The sequence below is a fragment of the Sceloporus occidentalis genome, unplaced genomic scaffold, assembly GCF_023333645.1.
Source record: "Sceloporus occidentalis isolate IW3139 unplaced genomic scaffold, rSceOcc1.0.p SCAF_110, whole genome shotgun sequence".
NCBI classification, from domain to species: domain Eukaryota; kingdom Metazoa; phylum Chordata; class Lepidosauria; order Squamata; family Phrynosomatidae; genus Sceloporus; species Sceloporus occidentalis.
Window position 1 is genome coordinate 1456220 of NW_028317090.1, and position 22639 is coordinate 1478858.

At 39.5% G+C, this 22639-nt stretch overlaps 1 protein-coding gene across 1 annotated transcript in view; it reads right to left on the reverse strand.

Annotated features, from left to right (window-relative positions):
* Window positions 1–387: 387 nt before the first annotated feature.
* LOC149283179 (death-associated protein 1 homolog) overlaps window positions 388–22639 on the reverse strand; it is a 28665-nt gene continuing 6413 nt past the window's right edge. The window contains 2 exon segments of the mRNA XM_089497912.1: window positions 388–507; window positions 3257–3299. Of these exon segments, the coding sequence (XP_089354038.1) occupies window positions 388–507; window positions 3257–3299 (163 nt within the window).

Here is a 22639-nt window from a genome sequence, read left to right on the forward strand (position 1 = left end):
CCCCAACTCATTTTATACAGCAAGAAGATTGCGTTTGCCCTGAATTATGGAAGATTAGATTTCTATTTTTTCATCATTTGAACTTTGCATTATGCAGGCCTGGGTCAGCCCTCTTTGTAGCAGAAGCTTGGCAGGGATAGCCCATTATAAAGCAGAATGAAGCCAGTGTGTCCAAAGCACGATTTCTTGCAAACTATCCTGACAACTCCTGTTTTGGTGAATAAATCCCAACGAGGGAGTCTAACATTCTGTTTATATTTGTTTTTGATTGTGTTAAAATTCTTGATAAACATTAACCACTTTATTAAATTGCCATCATATATCAGAAAAGTGTGTTAAAACCCTGCTTTCAAGAAAGGGTGATTGTGTTTTTGTCGTGCTTGCTCTTCACTTGCGGGGCTGATTAATATGCTGGTTAACATGATGGGCAGGAGGCAACTTTTCAACAGAAGGATGAGGCTTCTGATGAGCAACCTGAGCAGCTGCTGGAGGAAAGTCCTTGTCACCCTAATAATAATAAAAAAAAATACAATATTACTTTAAAGTTTCTGAATAGGATTAAATATTGCAAACATTTACTACAGTTTTTTTCAGTTATAGCTGGATTTCCACATTCCAGATCACCCCAATCCTTTCTTGAACACCATTAATCTCATCTTCTTATTTTTACATTTAGTTGTATGCAACAGCTGCAATTTTGCTGCGGTAAGGCTAGGTTTCCACTTGGTTTTTTTTAGCTAAAAACGCCCATAAAAACGCCAATAGCGCCACCTGGCGTTTTTTTAGTGAAAAAACGCAGCAGCCAGATGTTAGCTGTTCTTCAATAGGAAATCGCAGAATGCCATATCCACTTGGCGTTTTTTTGTTTGGCGTTTTTTCAGTCCTCTTTGGCGTTTTTCTGCTTTTTTGGGCTCTGTGGCAGTTTTTCAAAATCGCAGCATGTTGACACTCTGGCGTTTTTTGCAAGGAAATCTTGGCGTTTTTCTCCAATAGAAGTCTATGGGAGAGAAAAAACGCCATGAAAAAGCCATGTGGGTTTATTGCCTTGGCGTTTTTTATGGCGTTTTTTCCACAGTTACAATGCAGAGGATGGACCCAGTATCTGTGTGTCCTACGAGAAATAGGCTGGAAACAAACAGTTTCACACAAAACAAAGTTCATATTGAATTCTACACCATTTGGAACAAACATGCCATTACAAACAAACATACGCGACGCATCAACTGGATCCTGCGTGCCAAAAGCAACAGCAAACAATTTGCACCATCATTTGGGGCCAATCTTCCTAGAGGAGCAGACATTCGGAATAAAGCAGGCCTTACAAACCACAGAAAAGTGACAAAAGGGTCCGCCGGGGCGTTTAAGTAGAACTCTACCAAGTAAATGACATCAGGGGGCAGATACTTGCCATTTAGCCTAATCCCTTTTAGCTGGGTGAAACTTCTAACTTGTAAAGGCTGGAAAAACTGCCTAAGGTCAAAATAAGCAATTTCCACAGAAAGGCTAAAACACCAGAAAAAACTCCAGAAAAAAACGCAAAAACGCAGGAAAATGCAGTGGCAGTTTTCTTGGCGTTTTTCATCAAGAAAAAAAACGCAGGACAAAAACCCAAGTGGAAACCTAGCCTAAACCTGTTTTATGTGCTGGTTTGGCCTTGGATATTCTTCACTAAGGGATCAAGAGAAATGAAGAAAAATGTACACAATATAATGTAGCTATGGCTATGGTGGGGCAGAGGTAACGTCAGATTACCTTTTCTAATTTTAAGATATAATATATATATATATATATATATATACCCCGTATTTGCTCGATTATAAGACGACCTCCCAAATCTGAATATTAATTTAGGAAAAAAAAGAAAAAGCCTGAATATAAGACGACCCTATAGGAAAAAAGTTTTACCAGTAAATGTTAATTCATCTAAACAATTTTTTTTTTAATAAAAGCTATGATTGAGAAAAATATTTTGGTTTTATTTCCTTCTATTTTCCAACCTGCCCCCCAGTTATGCACATCTGCCCCAGAAATGCCTTATACCCCCTATATGCCACTCTGCCCCATGATATGCCTTTTAACCCTCTAAATGCCACAGTGCCCCATGATATGCCTTTTAACCCTATATGCCACTGTGCCCCATGATATGCCTTTTGACCCCCTATGTGCCACTCTGCCTACAGAAATGCCTTATACCCCTATATGCCACTCTGGCATTTAGAGGGTTAAAAGGCATATTATGGGGAAGAGTGGCATATAGGGAATTTTAAGGCATTCAGGAGGCAGAGTGGCGTATAGAGGGTTAAAAAGGCATTTCTGTTGGCAGAGTGGCATTAAGGGGGTTAAAAGGCATTTCACAGAGCACTCTGCCTCCAGAAATGCCTTATGCCCTGCATTTAAATGCCTTAAGCCTTTGCCTGCTTCTTTGTGCTTGTTCAAAAGAGGAGGACTGCCTTGACACGCAGTATAAATACCTTTTGTCTTTTTTGCTGTGCTTGCCACTGTGTCTTCTTTAGCAACCTCACCTTTTTAGTGGGTGTGGCTGTTCCTCGTCCTGTTTTATTCCTCCTACATATCTACACATGCACCTGTTACAATTGTTTAATCATACACCTAACTATATGCCTACAAAATCCCTGCAAATGTACCTAGAAGATTTAATGCTGTTTTGAAGGCAAAGGGCAGTCACACCAAACATTGATTTGTTTTTCTTCTGTTCACTCAATTTGCACTTTGTTAAATGATAAAAAAAATCTCTTTGAAAACATCCTTATTTCACATCATAGTATCACACCAGTCTAAAATGTTTGTACATTACCATGTATATCAGATATTTTTCTGTAAGCAGAAGCTACACTAAGCCGGTGGCCCCATGCACAGATCCTCATCTAGAGACATAATTCTGAGTTTTATTTTTTTTTTACTTTTTTCATAAGTCTGTGAATAATCAATACAATTCTCCTCCTCTGCACCTGGTGCCTTGCCTCCAAGTGAAATGTCAATTGGCAGCAACACTGTACTACAGACAGTTTTCTTCTGAGTTAACTTTTAGCAATAATGCCTGGGATACATGGTTGACCTTGTGCATCCAAACACTGTCGCGATATTTTAGCTAAACAAAGGTATTAAGAGTTTTAAAAGCAGGTGCTAGGACCATATTTCTCTTGGTAATGCAGGTTTGTTGCACATGACTTCTAGCACAGGACAAATGCATCTGCAGACAAATAAACAGATTAAAATGTTTGAAAGAACTTCTTACCCTTGTAACAGCTCCAGAGATAATTAAAGGTGGTTTAGGTGGGCTGCATAAAAGGAAAAAAAAAAATGTTACACTTTCGCATTTCACTTAAATTATTAAAATGAGAGAGAAAGCTCAGTTATATAATCTTGGGATCTCTTCATTATATACTTGAGTAAATGAGGAAAACACACACACACATGTGTACTGTGACTGACATTAGCTTGGTTTTCAACCACATGTTACAAACATTTATTAAAGTAAAGCTTGTTGGTTATTTTTTTAGTTTAAGAAAAATAGTTTCCTTTACATTTTTTTTTTGTATTTTATGGTTTGCCCTAAAATAGGCATCTATGAATAGCCCAATTTGTCCTGAGAAAAGTTATATTTAGATTTCCCTAAAGTATACCCAGTGTGTAGAATAGAAACTCAAATGTAACTATAGCAAAACTGGCCTGGCATCATGGGGGGTACAATGTGTCCTGACCCCTGGCACACATAGGGTTATAATAGTTTATTTAGTTCAATTCAGGCATGCAAAGTATAGGCCAGTGAGGCCTGTCTCCCTTTTTCAACTAAGTTACTGTGTTATACGCTATGCTACAGAAGCAGGGCGGTTAACTTTTTTTGTAGCAATGATGTTTTTGTAGGAGGCAGAAATATTTTTTATTTTTGTATGAATATCCACTGGGTGGCAGTGTTGAACCTAAAAAAAACCCCAAACACATTAAATAGCTACTTTTAACTGATCATTGTGTAGAAAAAACAAACCTAAATAAAAATAATGCACATACTAGGACATGTTACCCAGCAAAGAAAAGATGAGCCTTTTCGTAATGTTAGGACATACTATTATGACATAATAGTCCTAGCTATGTTGCACCAACAGGGACATTTCATTGCTGCTATACAGGACAGCGCGGATTTCATATCAACATCCATGCTTCACAAATGGTAAGTGCCCAAAAATACTAAAAAAAATTAAAGTGTTCTCTGAGGGTCTATAGCAGGGGCATCTAACCTGTGGCCCTCCAGCTGCTGCAGGACTACATCTCCCATCCTCTTCAGCCAGCCCCTTAGTTGAAAGAGCATTATGGGAGATGTAGTCCTGCAGCATCTGGAGGGCCGCAGGTTGGACGCTCCTGGTCTATAGAGACCCTGCTGGGGTTTCGGATGACTCTACTGCTGGTTTGGCACAGTAAACCGCAAGCAGCTGTCATTCTGTCGTTTGGCTGTAAACATTCTTATAATGAAGGGGATCAAGAGAGGATGATAGTAAAAACAATACAGTAGAAATACCAGTAGAATCTTGGTTTTTCAAAACTCACCAAAGTACCTAGTAACGTGTGTGTGTGTGTGTATATATATATATATATATATGTATATATATATATATATATATATATATATATATATATATATGTATATATATATATATATATATATATATGTATATATATATATATATACACACACACACATACATATACACACACATTTATACTTATGTGGAAAGCTTGTGTTATTTTTACCAAAGTTCAAGATTGTTCAACAACTGGATGCTACCTCCAGCCATAGACAACATATTGAAAGAATGTAGGCTAGCCGGCATACAAGCTAGCCTGCAATTCCAAAACTAAGACTGGAGATAATAACTAAAACCTTAGTCTACTAATAATTCTTATTAAACATATTTGCACATTTCAAAAGTTGAAGATTTATCGTACTAGGACCCTGAATTCCTAATCTAAATATAAAGCCTCAAAATACTTAAACGAGAAACTAGACCTATTGAGTGGCCACTATAGAGGGAACACGCCAGCTTCCTTAATTTACTATCCTTTATAACAGGCAAACTCATTTTAAGCTTCTCCTGCGAGGCAGGCCAAGACACTACTATACTAGAATCTGATGAAAGGGCATTTGAGAGTCCTAATACACAAGTATCGGTCTGCATAATCTCTCCTGGCAGCATCTTAGTTTACACCATGTGCCCACGACAGAACAATAAAGCTCACATTTGCTCCAATCCAATTAATGATGGGGCTTTTATGGCTGCCCATCCTGACTGCAAATTGTGTGGTCAAATACTTTGTTACAACCCTTACCTCAAATGTAACACTTATGACCCCACAGACCAAAATAAAGGATTCATACAATGACCTAATTAATGTGAAGGTAAAAATCCAATAAGTTAAAGCCCCAAATTTGACTAGATGGCAAAAATTAGCTATAGCTATTAGTGATCAAATTTCGAAAATGTGCAAAATACGATTTCAATCTTCTTTTGCAGATGTAGGCAGAGTACAGCTCTTACATATTACAAAGCACTTGCCCAGCACTTTGCAGTTTCTTTGCATTGTGCTTTCTATACAAAGCAGTAATCATGTGAAGATGGGAAATGCAAAAGTCTTCTATTTATGGATTCATCTGCCAGGTATGACCTCAAGAAAGTTGTTACAAAAATCTGTAATATTATTTTCAAGGAGAACAACAACACTTTTTGTCCTGTATGTGGCATATTTATATTGTTCAGGAGAACAGCAAGAAAACTTTTTGCAGTAGTATTACTTAGTTCCAGTTTTTCTTGTGAGATTTAAATGCAGCAAATCTGGTGTACTCGACAGTGTTGTCTTTCCTGTTATTTTTGTAAGTTTTGTGGTATGCGGCTTTGCATGTGACAATGGGTAAGTAAGTAGAAAGGGAGAGACAGATATCGAGATACTATTTATGTGGCTTTTTTTTTTGCAACAAATACTACATACATATTTCTTACAACCAGTGGCGTCGCTACAGGGGGGCAAGGGGGGGCAATTGCCCCCCCTGCTAAATTTGGATCCCGTCTTTCTTTTTTTTTTATTTATTTTTTTAACGCGGAGGAGAGAGAGGTGCGGCCCGAGTAAGATCGGCAGCCAAGGCAACCGATCTTACGCGGGCCGCACCTCGAGCCCTGCTACTTACCTGTGGGAGGGTCTTCTGTACTGCAAAGAGGAAGCGGAACCTAGCAGAGTTCACGTGACATCACATGACTCTGCTCCAGTCCCGCTTCCTCTGTGCTTTACCAGAGAACGCAGAGGGAGGCCGCGCCCTCTGCTGAAGTCTGTGAGCGGCATCAAGGAGCTGCAGTGCAGGTAAGGGGGTGGGGAGGGAGTTTAAATGAGAATGTATGATTGAGGGAATGAATCTGTGAATGAATGAGTATATGAATGAATGAGTGTGTGTGTGATAGCATGGATGTGTAAGTGCTGGAACCTAGGCATGATGGGACTGTGATTGCTGTTAGCAATCACACTCCTATCATGCCAAGTCAGCCAGTACATGCTGAAACCTGGCTAGCTGCCCCCCTTGTCTATGGATGCTGCCAGCAGTATGGGGTCTGCACATCACTTACAGCCATCCTGTACCAGCATGTACTGGCTGACTTGGCATGATAGGAGTGTGATTGCTAACAGCAATCACAGCAAGCACAGTCCCATCATGCCTAGGTACCAGCATTTACTGGTTGCCTGGGTATGATAGGAGTGTGATTGCTGTGTGGACGGCAGGGCCGGCTTTGGGGTGCGCAACCTGTGATCTATGCATGTAATTTAGGGGGTTTTAAATATACCTTTTAATGACGTGTTTTTATGTGAATTCCAATTGATCTTTACTTGTAAAGCTGGGTTTTTGCGTTATTCTGTAGATCCATATCTATATATTTCCATACATTATTTATGTATACCTGCAAATACAGTGTTTGTATGTCTTATTCAGTTGATTAATACCTGCAATGCTGTTTCCATGTATTTATTTGATCTATACCTGCAATGCTACGTTTCATATACTACTGTATACCTGCAAATACAGGATTTGTATGTCTGATTCTGTTTATTTGATATATATCTTCAGTGCTGAGATCACAGGTGAATTTCAGTTGATCTATCCATGCAAAGCTTGGTTTGTGTGTTAATGTGTTGATCTATACCTGCTATCGGCAACTGGGGCTAATATTAATATATATGGGGAGCAGGGGCAAAAACACTAAGGGGGGTATAAACGACAATGCAGTGTGAAAAATCCATCCTGATGCAGACGTCTGTGACGTGGATTGTGTCCTGCTGTTTGTGTGTTTTTGGTTATCAGTGTGGCAGAGCCTGTCCTCGGGTGTGTGTTCAGTTGTCAGTGTGGCAGAGCCTGTCCTAGGGTGTGTGTTTGGGTGTCAGTGTGTCAGAGCCTGTCTGTGTGTGTGTGTGTTTGGATGTGGAAGAGCCTGCCCTGATGTGTGTGTTCAGTTGTCAGTGTGGCAGAGCCTGTCCTGGTGTGTGTGGGTGTCTGTGTGGCAGAGCCTGTCCTGGTGTGTGTGTGTTTGGATGTGGCAAAGCCTGTCCTGATGTGTGTGGGTGTCTGTGTGGCAGAGCCTGTCCTGGTGTGTGTTTGGATGTGGGTGTGGCAGAGCCTGTCCTGATGTGTGTGGGTGTCTGTGTCGCAGAGCCTGTCCTGGTGTGTGTGTCTGAGTGTTGGTGTGACAGAGCCTGTGTTGGTGTGTGTGTCTGGGTGTCAGTGTGTCAGAGCCTGTCCTGGTGTGTGTGTCTGGGTGTTGGTGTGACAGAGCCTGTGTTGGTGTGTGTGTGTGTGTTTTTGGTTGTCGGTGTGGCAGAGCCTGTCCTGGTGTGTGTGTCTGGGTGTCTGTGTGGCAGAGCCTGTGTTGGTGTGTCTGTGTATGTTTGGTTGTCGGTGTGACAGAGCCTGTGTTGGTGTGTGTGTTTGGTCATCTGTTCCTGGCACTTAACTTACAGTAGGAATTATTTAATTTATATTTATCCAGAGATAAAACGCCCTCCTGAAGTTGTAGTGACTTCAGGGGACAAAACGTTCAAGGCCCTGAAATCATTTACTGGAAAAGTTATTTATTGTGTTATAATGTTTATTTCAAGGATTAGTCGCACTCAATTGTGGCTTCAGGCTTCCCATGTTGAATGATCAAGTATTATTTTAGCCCAATAACAAAAGTATAATTCCATAGCGCATTACTTTTGGAAATTATGAATGCCCCCCCAGTTTGACTGTGATATCTTGTGTGCCCCCCCTATATATTGTTTCTAGAGTCGCCACTGCTTACAACAATTGAAATGTAACTAAAGATAGAGGTGCAAGACCTCTTTAAAAGGAAGAAATCAGATTCATAAAGAAGAATGTACTTAGGAAATTTGCAGAATGAATAGATCAGACTACCTGGCATAATTACAAGCTAAATGTCTGGCTTTAAAGGTAAGTATGTGTGGTCACCTAATAGAATCTCTATCGCTGCTTATGTGTCAGCTGTAACAGGGCCAGAACTTATTGATTAAGGCCAGTAGATGGGAGTTTAGGTGGCATTCTGCCCACCATATTTGAACAGGTATCCATACAACACTGACAATTGAAAACCCCTGTATACCAAGAAAACAATGTAGAACAGATGGCAGTTTATTCTAAATGAATGTACTCCTTAACCAATTCCAGAATTCACCAACAAATAAAGGGTCTTTGGGTTTATATGATGAGATATTCATACATTACTGCACAATTTGGATGTACAGTCCTATTTCCTGGCTATATTGATGCCAATAAAAGAGTAAGACATTTATAAAACAAATTCTGAGAATTCTTATCTAGCCTTGGCTGTTCAACATTTAACTTTTAACCCCTTCAGGACCGGCGTTGGCAAACTGCGTCTTCCCTTGAAGACCGCAGTTTTTAAAAAAATATTTAAATTCTGTGCTCCTGATTCGCTGCAAAGTGATCATATGCACGGAATTGAGGGGGAGTGGCTGCTACGGATCGCTGGGGACACCCAGCGGTCAGTAGCAGCGCCCCTCGCATTCCCAGCGTCCATAGCGACGCTGTATCGCGCATCATCAATGACGTACCTGGTACGTCCCAGTCTGCCAGTGACCTTTGACCCAGAAGTACCAGGTACATCTCGGTCTTGAAGGGGTTAAAAAGGGACAGTTTCATATCCCTGCCACCCACCACTATTGAAGAATGCATTAAAAGATACTCTGCAAGTACTTTTATGTGGAATCTTCCAATATGCGGGGAAACGGGAAAAAAAAAAGAACGCTTCTATAGGCACAGGAGCTACAGTCCTGCTGCTGCAGTTGGCTTCCTGCTCTGTGGTCTGACTATTCTTGTCACTGATTAGCTGGTTGAATCAGCCAATCAGTAGAAGGAAAGTCCTCCCATAGAATCAAAGGGAGTGAGTTCCAAGGTTGTGAACAGTCTGAAGGGACCCCCCCACACTTGCAGTGTTCCTTGAGCCAATTCTAAAGCTGACTGGAGTTTCATGGTGATGTGTTCAGCCAAACACAAAGATAGTCAAAGGTAAATGGTTAGGTGTCAGTTATTACCCCACATTTTAACATCCGGGAAACAGGAAGACTAAAGGCATAAAGCCAGAGCAGCATTGCTACCTAGCCGACAGAAAATACCACACAGCTCAAATACTAAACACAGTGCATGTCCCCACTTACATGTATAAGAGATTCAAGACATGTTGCATGGTTTCAGCAGGAGAATCACTGGAAAGGAATCTAATGTTTGATGTGCTTTTAGATCAAAAAATACCACAATCAATAAACCAAGGGAGAGGTTGAGTGAATTCATGGCAAGAACGTGAAACAGTTCCACATAGGGTAAACAATTTGGTAACAAAAAAAAAAAATGTAAAAGGAACAGCTGAATTGACATGGATTCTTCAAAAGATCCAAGAGACACCCCATCCATCACATGCACTATGACAGCTAAGAGGTCTAGTCAGTAGTCCTCTTTTTTTAACCTTTTTAACGAATTTCATTATCGATTAGTTGAAAAATTACCCCTCATTTTATAATCTGTTTCATTGACTCACAGCAGTTACTACTTACAGTCCCTCCTTGCAGTAACTGTGACAACTGGCCCCGCCCCTTCCTTTCTCCGAGGCCCACATGGCTAAGACACTCATCTGCATATAAAATTAATATTTGGGATGCTGAAAATTAGCGGAGGTGGGGGTTAATTTAGGGGCAGTTGTGGTTAATGGGATGTTTAGGGTTAATTTAGGGGCCATTGTGGTTAATGGAATATGTTTAGGTGTTAATTTAATGCTGAGGATTGAGGGTTAATTTAATAAGGTTAATTTAAGGTGCAGTTAGAGGTAAAGGGGGCAAACTAAGGGGAATCTAAATCCTGGGGGCAGTGAAGATTAACCCAGTACTTATTTATAAAAGTATGGTGTCAGTGTGATGTGAACGAGTCTGTGACTCTATGAGGGGACTATGAGATATTTGGGGGGTATAAGGCATATCTGGGGAGGACGGAGTGACATATCTGGGGGTATAAGGCATATAGGGTATATAAGGCATATGTGGGGAGGACAGTGTGGCATATCAGGGGAGGACTGAGTGGTGTATCAGGGGGTATAAGGCATATCAGGGGGCACAGTGGCATATCTGGGGAAGACGGAGTGGCATATCTGGGGGTAGAGTGAAGTGGCATATGTGGGAGGCAGTGTGGCATATCTGGGGGTATGTGTCATATGTGGGAGGCAGTGCGGCAAGCCTGGGCTCAAATGTGTATAACTGAGGGGGGACGGTTGGGAAATAAAGACAAGAAATGCATTTTATCAAAGTTTTTTTTATTCTGCTGTTTGTTTTTAACATCATTTGCTTATTAAATTATTTTTAATAAATGAAAAATTTACATTCATTTTTTTATGAAACTAATCGTTAGTTGCAGCCCTAGTATGCATACATGCAAAATCATTCATATGTTTATTGCAGTTGAATTTATCAAAATCTTTCAGTTCCTTTCATTTTATGTTACTAGGTTTTGTTGTTTTGTAATTTTAAAGCACTTAGTTCCACAGGGAGAAATGCTCTATTCATATAAAGTTCGGATTATAAACATTAAATACTTGCTCCTGTTGCTTTGATTTTAAATGTGAAACATTTTCATATTATTTAGTCAGAAATCAGTGTTTTTTTCTGGCAGCAGGCATTAGGTGGCAAATGTAATTTCCGAAGTAGCAAACAGTTATAAAACTTTAAAGGAATTAACTTTACAGTAACGTTACAGGAGATGCGCAGATTGCCTGGCCCCGTTTCCTTAAGGTTAGTACAGAGGTCCTGGTGGGTGGGGCAAACTGCCGCCCCAAGACATGTTGTTTCAAAATTGATTCTTGGAGAAGGAGAAGCGTTTCTAGACCTCTCTGTCTTTGTTAATCTATCTACCTAGCCTCTTGGCGTACTTCGGGGGGGGGGGGGGGTGATCAGGCAGACAGGAATGTAGCAGGGTTATGTAACGTGAGGATGCTGACAGACAGAAGGAAAGCTGTGGTTAAGTTAAGGGGGTGAGTAAGGGTGCATGCATGGATATGTGCATGGGTAAACGTGTCAGGATGGATTTGTATGTGCATGCGCATGGATATTTATGTGTAAGTGTCTGTGTGTGAGCATGAATGTGTAAGTGCACATTAGCAAGCATTGAAGTGTGTGTGTGTGTGTGTTTGATTACGGTGTATGTGCGTGTGCCAGCGTGTTGGCATGAACATGAAAGTCAATGTGAACATGTGCAAATGTGAGTGTGTGTAAAAATGTGTGCCAGCGTGTATGTGAGTTACTAAGAGGAGGAAGAATACACAGGGCGAAGGGGACAAAGAAAAAGACAGAAGAACAAGAGAGAGCTGCAGAAAAGGAGACAGGGACACAAAAAGAGTCGTCAAAGAAGGTAGGATGACACCGAGTGTGAGAATTTCCATTTTTTTTATATTTTACTAATCACATTGTGATTAGAAAGTTAGGTACCTGTATTGAACCTGCAGGGGAAGCCAAAAGTTCTCAGGAGGGTCTGCAGAGACCCACTTGGAAACTTTTTAATTTTTTTTTTTTAAAGGGTGCAGCTTAGATCACTTTCTAAGCTTAATACCATGACGTGCCAGGCACATCATTGGTCGTTAAGGGGTTAAATGTGTTTTAAATAAATTGTACTGCATTTCACAAATGGGTTTCACCTTGTGAGAAAAAACCATGGACTATTTGGATTCCATGAACAATAATAATGCCTATAAATTATGTTTATGCCACAAATTATCCACTATATTCTAACTAGCATGTGATTATACATACAAGGAGGTTATTGTTAAGAGTACAGCATGAAATAACAAAAGAGCAAAATTGATGTGTAAACAATGAGCACTTTATATTTTCTATACCCATGAGAAAAGGTACAAAAAAAGAGTGCAGAAGGATAACACAAGGGAGGCTATCAGTTTATATAGATTAACAAACTCAGTAGACCTGAGATCAGTTTAAGAGACATATAGCCCCTACCAACTGATAATGTACTATACTTTAATGTTCACACAAGCCTGGCTGCTTGAAGCTGCCAACCCCGTCTCCACTGAAATCATCAGTAGCACTTTCCACACAGCCAGCATTCACGCTCGATGGTGGCAAGTACAGTGTGCGTTTAGCCGACTGGATCTCGCGCAAACCAGGATCTCTAGAGCTGGCTTTATTGGATTCTCTTCATGAAAAAAAATATACACTACAGCTCAAAAGTTTTGACAAATGTCTGTTTTAGAAAGAAATGCACATTTTGTCCATTAAAATAACTCTTAACGGATCAGAAACACAGTGTAGACTGTTTCTGCTGGGAATGGCTTTGATGGAATATCAACACCAGTGTAACTATCACGGTGTTCAATTAGCATTTAAAACTTATCATTAGAAAACCCACGCAATTATGTTACCACGGTTAGAAATGTCCTTGTTTTCCATGAAATTAGCCAAGTGATTCCAAACAATTGAATGGTAGTGTGTATACACACGCACACTATATATTAGCCACATTCCACTTAAATGTTGTTACAGGATCTCATTCGTGGAACTGCTTGTTTGTGTTTCTGACTGGGATTATATATGTTCATATATAAATATATATGTTCTTGTGTACATCCACTTCTAAGGGATGAAACACATACATATTTGCTATGTTAATCCTGTGTTCAGATTAGTTCTATTGTATTAAAATGCATGTTACATTCCCTACACCCCAGCCAAACAAACTGCAAATTAGAACTTACCTACCAGGTTATAACTATGTTTTCCTAGATGCCTCATGCAGTCTGATGGAAGACCCTTTGCTCCAGGCCAAAACGAATCAGCCTCAGCTGCTCACAATATTCAATAGAAGTTACTCAACACATGCATGCCTGCTGAAGGGAGATCTGTGCATGTCCATGGCCAAAACGAGGAGAGCTTCCAGACAGAAGCTCATTGAGAAAAATATACTGCCATACACAGCTACTTTTTGCGTTTATGTGACGCCTGCAGTTCTACCAATATAAACCTTTGGGGTTTTTTTTTGGCTGGATAGTAAATATTAATCCTTTTTGTACCGATTCCATCATAAGAACATACTGCTATTTTACTCTCCTGGATAAAAACACAATCAATTTGTTGTTAAACTATATGGAAGGAAGATAGAGTAATCTGTCACTAGGACCCCAAACAATTTGCTGCCAGGTGCTCGGGTTCGGCATGTTGTGGGCCATGTAGACAGATTGCTAGGAAGGGTTGGGGAAAATCCAGCGGTCTTATTACACATTGGTACTAACAACAAGGTTAATGGCAGGTGGGAGAAGGGGGTCGTTAAAAAGTTTTTTAGGGCACTAGGTCACAACTGTCTAAAACTTAACCTGTGGTCAGAAACTTTAAGTGAATGGATGAACCAAAAATTGGGAGCAATCTTAAATGAGTTTTCGCAAATGCAAGAGGATTGACAAACAAAAAATGGGCGAGGTGGAGATATTGGTAAGCGAGGAACAGTATGATTTGATCAGGGATAAGAAGCAGATGATTACGAATGCACAGATATACTGGTGTCAAAACCAACATTGGACTCATTGAACAAAATTCATAAATAAGCATTAATAACCAAACAATATAAAAACCAAATCCTGAATAAGGAAATTAGATATGTATGTAAATTAATATATGTTTTTGATGTGTAACAACAATCATATGGCCCACATTCCTTGGGGAAGCAGTGTGTCAACCACGAAATGCATAGGGCTGTTGGAACCCACTGTCGGGGTGTTCATGTGAGGGTGAAGCACATTATTTGTTGATTTTTTGCTGCATTGTTTTTATAAGAAGAGTACAGTGTATCTGAGATGCTAGCTTGTCTCCTACATCTCCTACAGGCCACAACACATTATGTGAGCGGGCAACAGGAATGATTATACCCACAGGACCACCACACAACAGCTGTTAATAAAGACTGGAAGACCAGGTAGAGGGAGTCTTCTTTCCTCAGACACCTTAATTTAACATAGCACATGTTTTTGCAGCATTTTATAAGACTGTCCCAACTGTGGACATTCAGACTGATCTGTGGAACTAAAGGTTTGACTTTGATATTTTGGCACATTAAGTTATATCACTCATGTTGAGCATTAAAATCCATTTATTTGACTTATTTACTTATTATATTGGACTTTAATGATGCTTGGTGATTAATGTTGGTGCAACTCATGTATTTATTTACTTATCTATTTTTTTTTATATGTATATATTTATTCAGTTTGGATTTTAATATTGTTTGGTGATTGATCCCTATTTATGAACTTTGAAGAATTCAGTGTGTTGATTGTGACACCAGTATATTTGTGCATTCATAAGTGCCTTGGTGACGGTTTATTTTTCCTGTTTCTACTTATATCATTTTATATTGTACAGGGTGGGAGTGGACTCCACCTGTGGTGAGTGCAGATGAGGTTAGCAGTCCACTCCCCAATTGTTTTAGTGTAGGTAGTCATACAGTTATACACTCGGTTTTATTTGATCTGTATCAAAGAAACAAGGTAGGATGATGCACATGACCGTTCAGGAAACTTACAAGCTTACTCGCTACTTAGAGTGAATAGAAAAGGTTGAAGGATTTGTTTATATGTAAACCCTAAATTAAAGTCAAGTATTAGGCTAGGTTTCCACTTGGGTTTTTGTCCTGCGTTTTTTTTCTTGATGAAAAACGCCAAGAAAACTGCCACTGCATTTTTCTGCGTTTTGGCGTTTTTTTCTGGAGTTTTTTCTGGCGTTTTAGCCTTTCTGTGGAAATTGCTTTTTTTGACCTTAGGCAGTTTTTCCAGCCTTTACAAGTTAGAAGTTTCACCCAGCTAAAAGGGATTAGGATAAATGGCAAGTATCTGCCCCCTGATGTCATTTACTTGGTAGAGTTCTACTTAAACGCCCCGGCGGACCCTTTTGTCACTTTTCTGTGGTTTGTAAGGCATGCTTTATTCCGAATGTCTGCTCCTCTAGGAAGATTGGCCCCAAATGATGGTGCAAATTGTTTGCTGTTGCTTTTGGCACGCAGGATCCAGTTGATGCGTCGCGTATGTTTGTTTGTAATGGCATGTTTGTTCCAAATGGTGTAGAATTCAATATGAACTTTGTTTTGTGTGAAACTGTTTGTTTCCAGCCTATTTCTCGTAGGACACACAGATACTGGGTCCATCCTCTGCATTGTAACTGTGGAAAAAACGCCATAAAAAACGCCAAGGCAATAAACCCACATGGCTTTTTCATAGCGTTTTTTCTCTCCCATAGACTTCTATTGGAGAAAAACGCCAAGATTTCCTTGCAAAAAACGCCAGAGTGTCAACATGCTGCGATTTTGAAAAACTGCAACAGAGCCCAAAAAAGCAGAAAAACGCCAAAGAGGACTAAAAAAACGCCAAACAAAAAAACGCCAAGTGGATATGGCATTCTGCGATTTCCTATTGAAGAACAGCTAACATCTGGCTGCAACGTTTTTCACTAAAAAAACGCCAGGTGGCGCTATTGGCGTTTTTAGCTAAAAAAAACCAAGTGGAAACCTAGCCTTAAGGAAGGTGTGCATGATGACTCTAGTACTAATGTGGACACAATATGGGCATCTACTAAATACATAAAACTGGGATGGATTGTTTTCTGGGCAGAACACAGAAGACAAATGGAATACCTTTAAGCACACATTACAAAATCGCACATATCAATGAATACCTTTAGGAAACAAATGCAAAAGGCACAAATTAAAATCAATGTGGCTTAAAAGTAACACAAGACAGGAATGAAAAAAGAAAATTACATTATACAAACATTATAAAAACAAAGAATCGGCAGCATCATTTATACAAAGATGTGAACAATGCCTGCAAAAAGGTGGGTAAACTGACTAAATTGGTAAATGAGAAACTGAATTCTACAGGGAGTAGAACTAATTCCCAAAAATAAATCTTTTAAATGGATAAAAATTCTAAATACAGAAAATGTTGGTTCTTTGCTAACTGAAACAGGGAATTTGGTTAGTGAGGACCAAGATAAAGCAGATTAAAAAATTCAAAGTCTTTTTTTCTGTTTACACCAAAGAAGAGCCGATGGCTGAGAACTCTTGCAACAAACATGGGATTGGCTGACAGCAGTGTTTAAGTGCTTATGCACTTTTTCCTGTAAGCTTGACAAGGCTCCAGGGCCATATGGTATACACCCACTTGTACTGAAGGAGCTAATCTTAATTCTGGCCAGGCAATTATTTTTGATCTTTAGAGTAAGACATATGTGCTGCCCATATTTAAAGAGGCATCACAATCTCAGCCAGGCAACTACAGGCCAGTGAGCTTGACATCTGTAGTGGAGAAATTACCGTATTTGCTCGATTATAAGACGACCCCGATTATAAGACGACCCCCCAAAATCTAAATATTACCATATAGAAAAAAAGTTTTACTAGTAAATATTAATGAATGTAAACAATTTTTTCATATCTAATAAAAGCTATGATTGAGAACAATATATATATATATTTTTTTTTATTTCCTTTTATTTAAAACCTGCCCCCCCAGTTATGCACATCTGCCCCCAGGGTTGCCACTCTGCCCCCAGAAATGCCCAGAGTGGCATATAGGGGGTTAAAATGCATATCATGGGGCAGAGTGGCATATAGGGGGTTAAAAGGCATTTCTGGAGGTATAATATATATATATATATAACTGCTAACAGCAATCACACTCCTATCAAGCCAAGGCAGCCAGTACATGCGGTAACCTGGGGATGATAGGAGTGTGCGTACAGCCTCCCTATGCCATGCTACCACCACCACCCACCTTACACATCCATGCTATCATACACACACTCATTCACAAACATTTAAATACTCATTCATTCCATTAATCACACATACTTGCTCAAAAACCCTCCCCCACCCCCTTACCTGAACTGCAGATCTCCCACTCGCAGACTTCTGCAGGGGCCCGGCTGTGCGAGCAACTTCTCTGGCCTCGCCCCCAGAGGAAGGAGGGGGGAGGCAGAGTTATGTGACACTCTACTAGCTTCCTGTTCTCCTGCTGCTAGAAGAAGAGACGCTGGTCGCGACCAAAGCACCGGTAAGCAGCCTGGCAACCTAATCGAGGTCTGATTAGAAGACGACCTCGATTATAAGACGAGGGATATTTTTCAGAGCATTTGCTCTGAAAAAAACCTCGTCTTATAATCGAGCAAATACAGTATTTGAAGGGTTGCTAAATGCACATAAAGAAAAAAACATCTTGAGCCAGAATATAATTAGAAGTCAGCATCGTTTTGTGTAAAACAGGTCTTGTCAAACCAACCTACTACCATTCTATGAAGAAGTCAGTAAAAATATACATCTAGGAGTCGCAGTATAGGTGATCTATTTGGACTTTGCTAAGGCATTTCATACAGTTACACACAAAAGGTTACTGTACATATTGTCAGAAACAGGCTTAGGGGCAAGTGTATGTACTTTGATTGGAAACTGGCTAAAAGATAATTTAAATTTCATATTTACACTAACACCATTTTGTATTAAATATACATGTTGTTGTAGACACTTTTGCCAATATAGACAAGTCTTGTTAATGATTTCTTTCTCATCCTTAAGTAACGAGATAACATATGTTTACCTGTCCGTATGCTAGGAAGATATTTACTCTTGTGTAAATAAGAACTTTTTACCTTAGTCTGTGTTTGATGTGGATTAGTAGTACCAACTATATGCTGAGTGTTACATTTTTCTTTGTGAATGGTTTTGTAGCAGTCTACCTGAAATAGTATTTAAACCCGCTCGCAACAATGAATAAATTGAGAAGTGACTGAGAACGAACACCTTGTGTGTGTCTGAAATATTTACTTCTCCCAGATCTGCTCTTGCCACTCTGAAGGTTCTGCAGATTTACTCAAGAGCTCCCGGGAGGCTTTCGGCTCAAGAGAGGTGTCCCCCATAAGAGGAGGGGCGAAACATTTTCAGATAGAATGCAAAGAATGATTGTAAATGGACATTTCTAGGGCTGCAACAACTAATCGATAAAATCAATAATGAAAATCGTTGCCAACGAATTTCATTATTGATTAGTTGAATTGATTTTATGGATTATAAGAGGAGGGTTTTTTTCTGAAAAATACCCCTCGTTTTATAATCCAGTTCATTCAATGTCACTTACAGTCCCTCCCTCCAGTCACACTGACTATTGGCCCCGCCCCTTTCTGTTTCCCAGTCTTTCCCTGCAGTTACACTGATTGCCCCAGCCCATTTCCTTATAGCGTCCACACTGCTCAGCAACTCATCTAACAGCAAGGATAAAATTAATATTTGGGTTGCTCAAAGTTAGGGGAGGTGGGGGTTAATTTAGGGGCAGTTGTGGTTGATGGGGTCTGTAGGGTTAATTTAATGCTGAGGACTGATAATTTAATAAGGTTAACTTAAGGTGCAGTTAGAGGTAAAGGGGGGGGCAAACTAAGGCGGGGACCTACTTTGCCTGTAGGTGGCACCGGCCCTGGCTCAAATGTGCATACGTGGGGGGGGGGGGCATTTTTATCAAGGTTTTTTTATTCTGTTTGTTTTTAACATCCTGTTTGTTTATTAAATTATTTTAAATTAATGAAAATCCGACTAATAAAAAAAAAAAAAAAAAAAAATAATCGACCAACTAATCAATTATAAAAATAATAGCTGCAGCCCTAGAAGTTTCTCAATCTGGACCAAGGTATTAAGTGGAGTACCTAAGGGGTCTATCTTGGCAAAGGTCAAAAAGATATCGGCATGTATAAAATGGGGTATGGATTCACAGGAGGAGAATATCATCTTGCCTCTTTACAAGTCAATCACAGGCCCTCACCTTTAATATGCGTTGCTGTTCTGGGCACTGGTCCTTAAAAAGGACATTATGGAACTAGAGAAGGTGGAAAGGAGGGCTACAAAACTAACCCTTTAACGCCCAATGACGGCCCAGACACATCAGACACAAATGGTCAGGTAATTAAATAAAACCTCAATTACTACGTTACTGTGTTACGGGGTTATTTTTTCTTGTTGTATTTTTTAGTTTTTGATTTGCTAATTCTAAGAATAGAGAGACAACAAATATAATATTTAGCAGATAAAGCCTTGCCACTATCCTTCCTTGACCTTGTGTGCTTTCTAATCATGCCATTTGTTTTAGGGTTTTGTTTTTTTTATTATGAAATGGTTTTTTTTTCAAATCTAAACCATGCACTCTGAACTCAGTTGTACCTTGTAAACAAAGCACATTATACATATGTATAACAAAGTTGATCTACACATGGTATTTTGCATGAAATAATTAAATTATGGGGAGGGACTACAAAGAAACCAAGTAGCATTCTAATTATCTTGAACATGCTACAAAAACTGAAAACAAAAAGGATACAATATACAGTATATAGTGTATACATACACACAAACAGTATATAAATGCAGGCACACAATATATAGTTAGTCTCCAGACCTAAACCCTATTGAGCATCTGTGGGGCATCCTCAAACGGAAGGTGGGAGAGTGCAAAATCTCTAACATCCATCAGGTCTGTGATGTCGTCATGGAGGAGTGGAAGAGGACTCCAGTGGCATCCTGTGAAGCTCTGGTGAACTCCATGCCCAAGAGGGTTAAGGCAGTGCTGGACAATAATGGTGGCCACACAAATTATTGACACTTTGGGCCCAATTTGGACATTTCCACTTAGGGGTGTACTCACTTTTGTTGCCAAGGTTTAGAGATTAATGGCTGCGTGTTGAGTTATTTTTAAGGAACAGCAAATTTACACTGTTATACACGCTGTACACTCACTACTTTACATTGTAGCCGAGATTAATCTGTGTAGTGCTGCACTCTAGAAAGAGCTCGCTATTGAATAACAAGAACTTGAGGGATTTCGTTTCATTGTCAACAGATATGCTGCACAAACAATGTAAAATAAGTAATGGTATGATCCAGCAGCATTGTATATTATACAGTTAATGTGCACATACACATATACAAACAAAATATCAACTATTAACCAACAAAGTTTTGTTATAAGTTGTCAGAAAACCATTTAAAAGTAAGAGAAAAAACAGATATTTTGCGAATATGCCATACGATGCCGACTAGTCTCCTGAAAGCTAGAGGGCTTGAAGCTATTCCCTTTTTCTTTTGAATGAAAGAAAACCAGTTAGGCATTCCTCACATATGCTGTCCCATATGCTTTGCTTTCATTTCATTCAGTGTCAGCCTGCCAAAGTGTGTAAGCTTCTCTCAAGGGTCCCTTGCAAATTGTTTTTATGGTTTCTTTGAACACTGTCTTAATATTAAATGGGAAGAATATAAACTGAACTACAAGTTACTGGTAAATATATAAATGAATGACAATTAAGACATTGAGAAGTCTATCAATACTAACCAGTGTGTGAAATGTTTAACTTTATTACATACTTTTACATTTCTACCTCAAGGATTGCGTTTTATGTGGTAAATAGTTTGGTTTTTGTGGTGAATTTCAATGTTTAACAAATTGAAATAGCAATTTAGTTTGGCATTTTAAACTGCTTAAAATACATTTGCTATGCTTCCCTCTCAAAGAATAGTAAAATCGGAGTTAATGGCAATTTGTGTCCAGTATAATAGAGTTTTCCCAGTGACTCCATAACATTGAGAGTTTTAAATTCTCACCAACATCATAGGCCACTTCTGCTTGTAGTAACAGCTAGTCAGAGTTACTTAAAAATACCTTCCTCAGTTGGAAAACTTAAATATGTATTTTTACAGATTCTTTGGAATTAAAAACAGGTTGTATTTAACATAGAAACCAAAGCCACAATGCTCTCTGTATTTGTCATTCAGTCCAGTCATTCATTACGCATAGGATAGGCATAAAGCTATCCTGATTCCAAGACAAAAGGACTGATGGGGAGACTAGAGGGGCCGAATGATTATCCGCCTTAAATGTCTCTATTTCTATTTAATCTGCATCACTAATATATGATACAACCACTCTCAAGTAAGGCTTATGTGAAAAACCGTCGTCGTTTATTTGTTCAGTCGCTTCCGACTCTTTGTGACTTCATGGCCCATGCCAGAGCTTCCTGACGGTCGTCGCCATCCCCATCCCCCTCATGGTCGAGTCCAGAATATCACCCATCCATCTTGCCCTTGGTCGACCTCTTTTCCTTTTGTCTTCCACTAGCATCAGCATCTTCTCCAGGGTATCCTGTCTTCTCATTATGTGGCCAAGTACTTCCGTTTTGATTTTAATATAATTCCCCTCAATTGAGCAGTCCGCTTTATTTCCCAGAGTATGGACTGGTTTGATCTTCTTTGTAATCCAAGGCACTCTCAGAATTCTCCTCCAACACCACAGTTCAAAAGTATAAATCTTCTTTCGCTCAACCTTCCTTATGGTCCATACTCTCGCAGCCATAGGTTACTACAGGGAATACTTCAGTGTGATGTCTCTGTTCTTAACTATTTTATTGAGATTTGTCATTGCTCTCCTCCCAAGAACTAAATGTCTTCAGACTGCAATCAGCGTCTGCAGTAATCTTTGTGCCTAGAAATACAAAGTGTGTCACTGCCTTCACGTTTTCTCCCTCTATTTGCCAGTTATCAATCAAGCTGGTTGCCATAATCTTGGTTTTATGAGGTTTAACTGCAACCCAGTTTCTTTCTTCTTTCACCTTCGTCATAAGGTTCTTCAGCTCCACCTTGCTTTCAGCCATCAAAGTATTATCATCTGCATATCGTAGATTGGTAATGTGAATAACATTACTTCTTTTTTTAAACAAAACTAACTAACTACGATTCTCTAGCAGGAAAAAAGTCACTTAAACGTTTAGTGGTTTAACTTTGGCTCTGCAACCAACACCCTGAGAAATAGAGATAAGGACTGTCAAAGGTGCCCTTATATATTCATATTCTTACTTTAAACAAAGTTATTCTGTGCCTTTGCATTGTTTAAAGCGGGTTTAATGTCCACAACAGTCTAACCCAAGAAGAATGCATATTAAAAGGAAACTACAGTTATCATATGCACATGACAGCTGTGTGGTCCCTTTCAATTTTCACGTTGTCCTT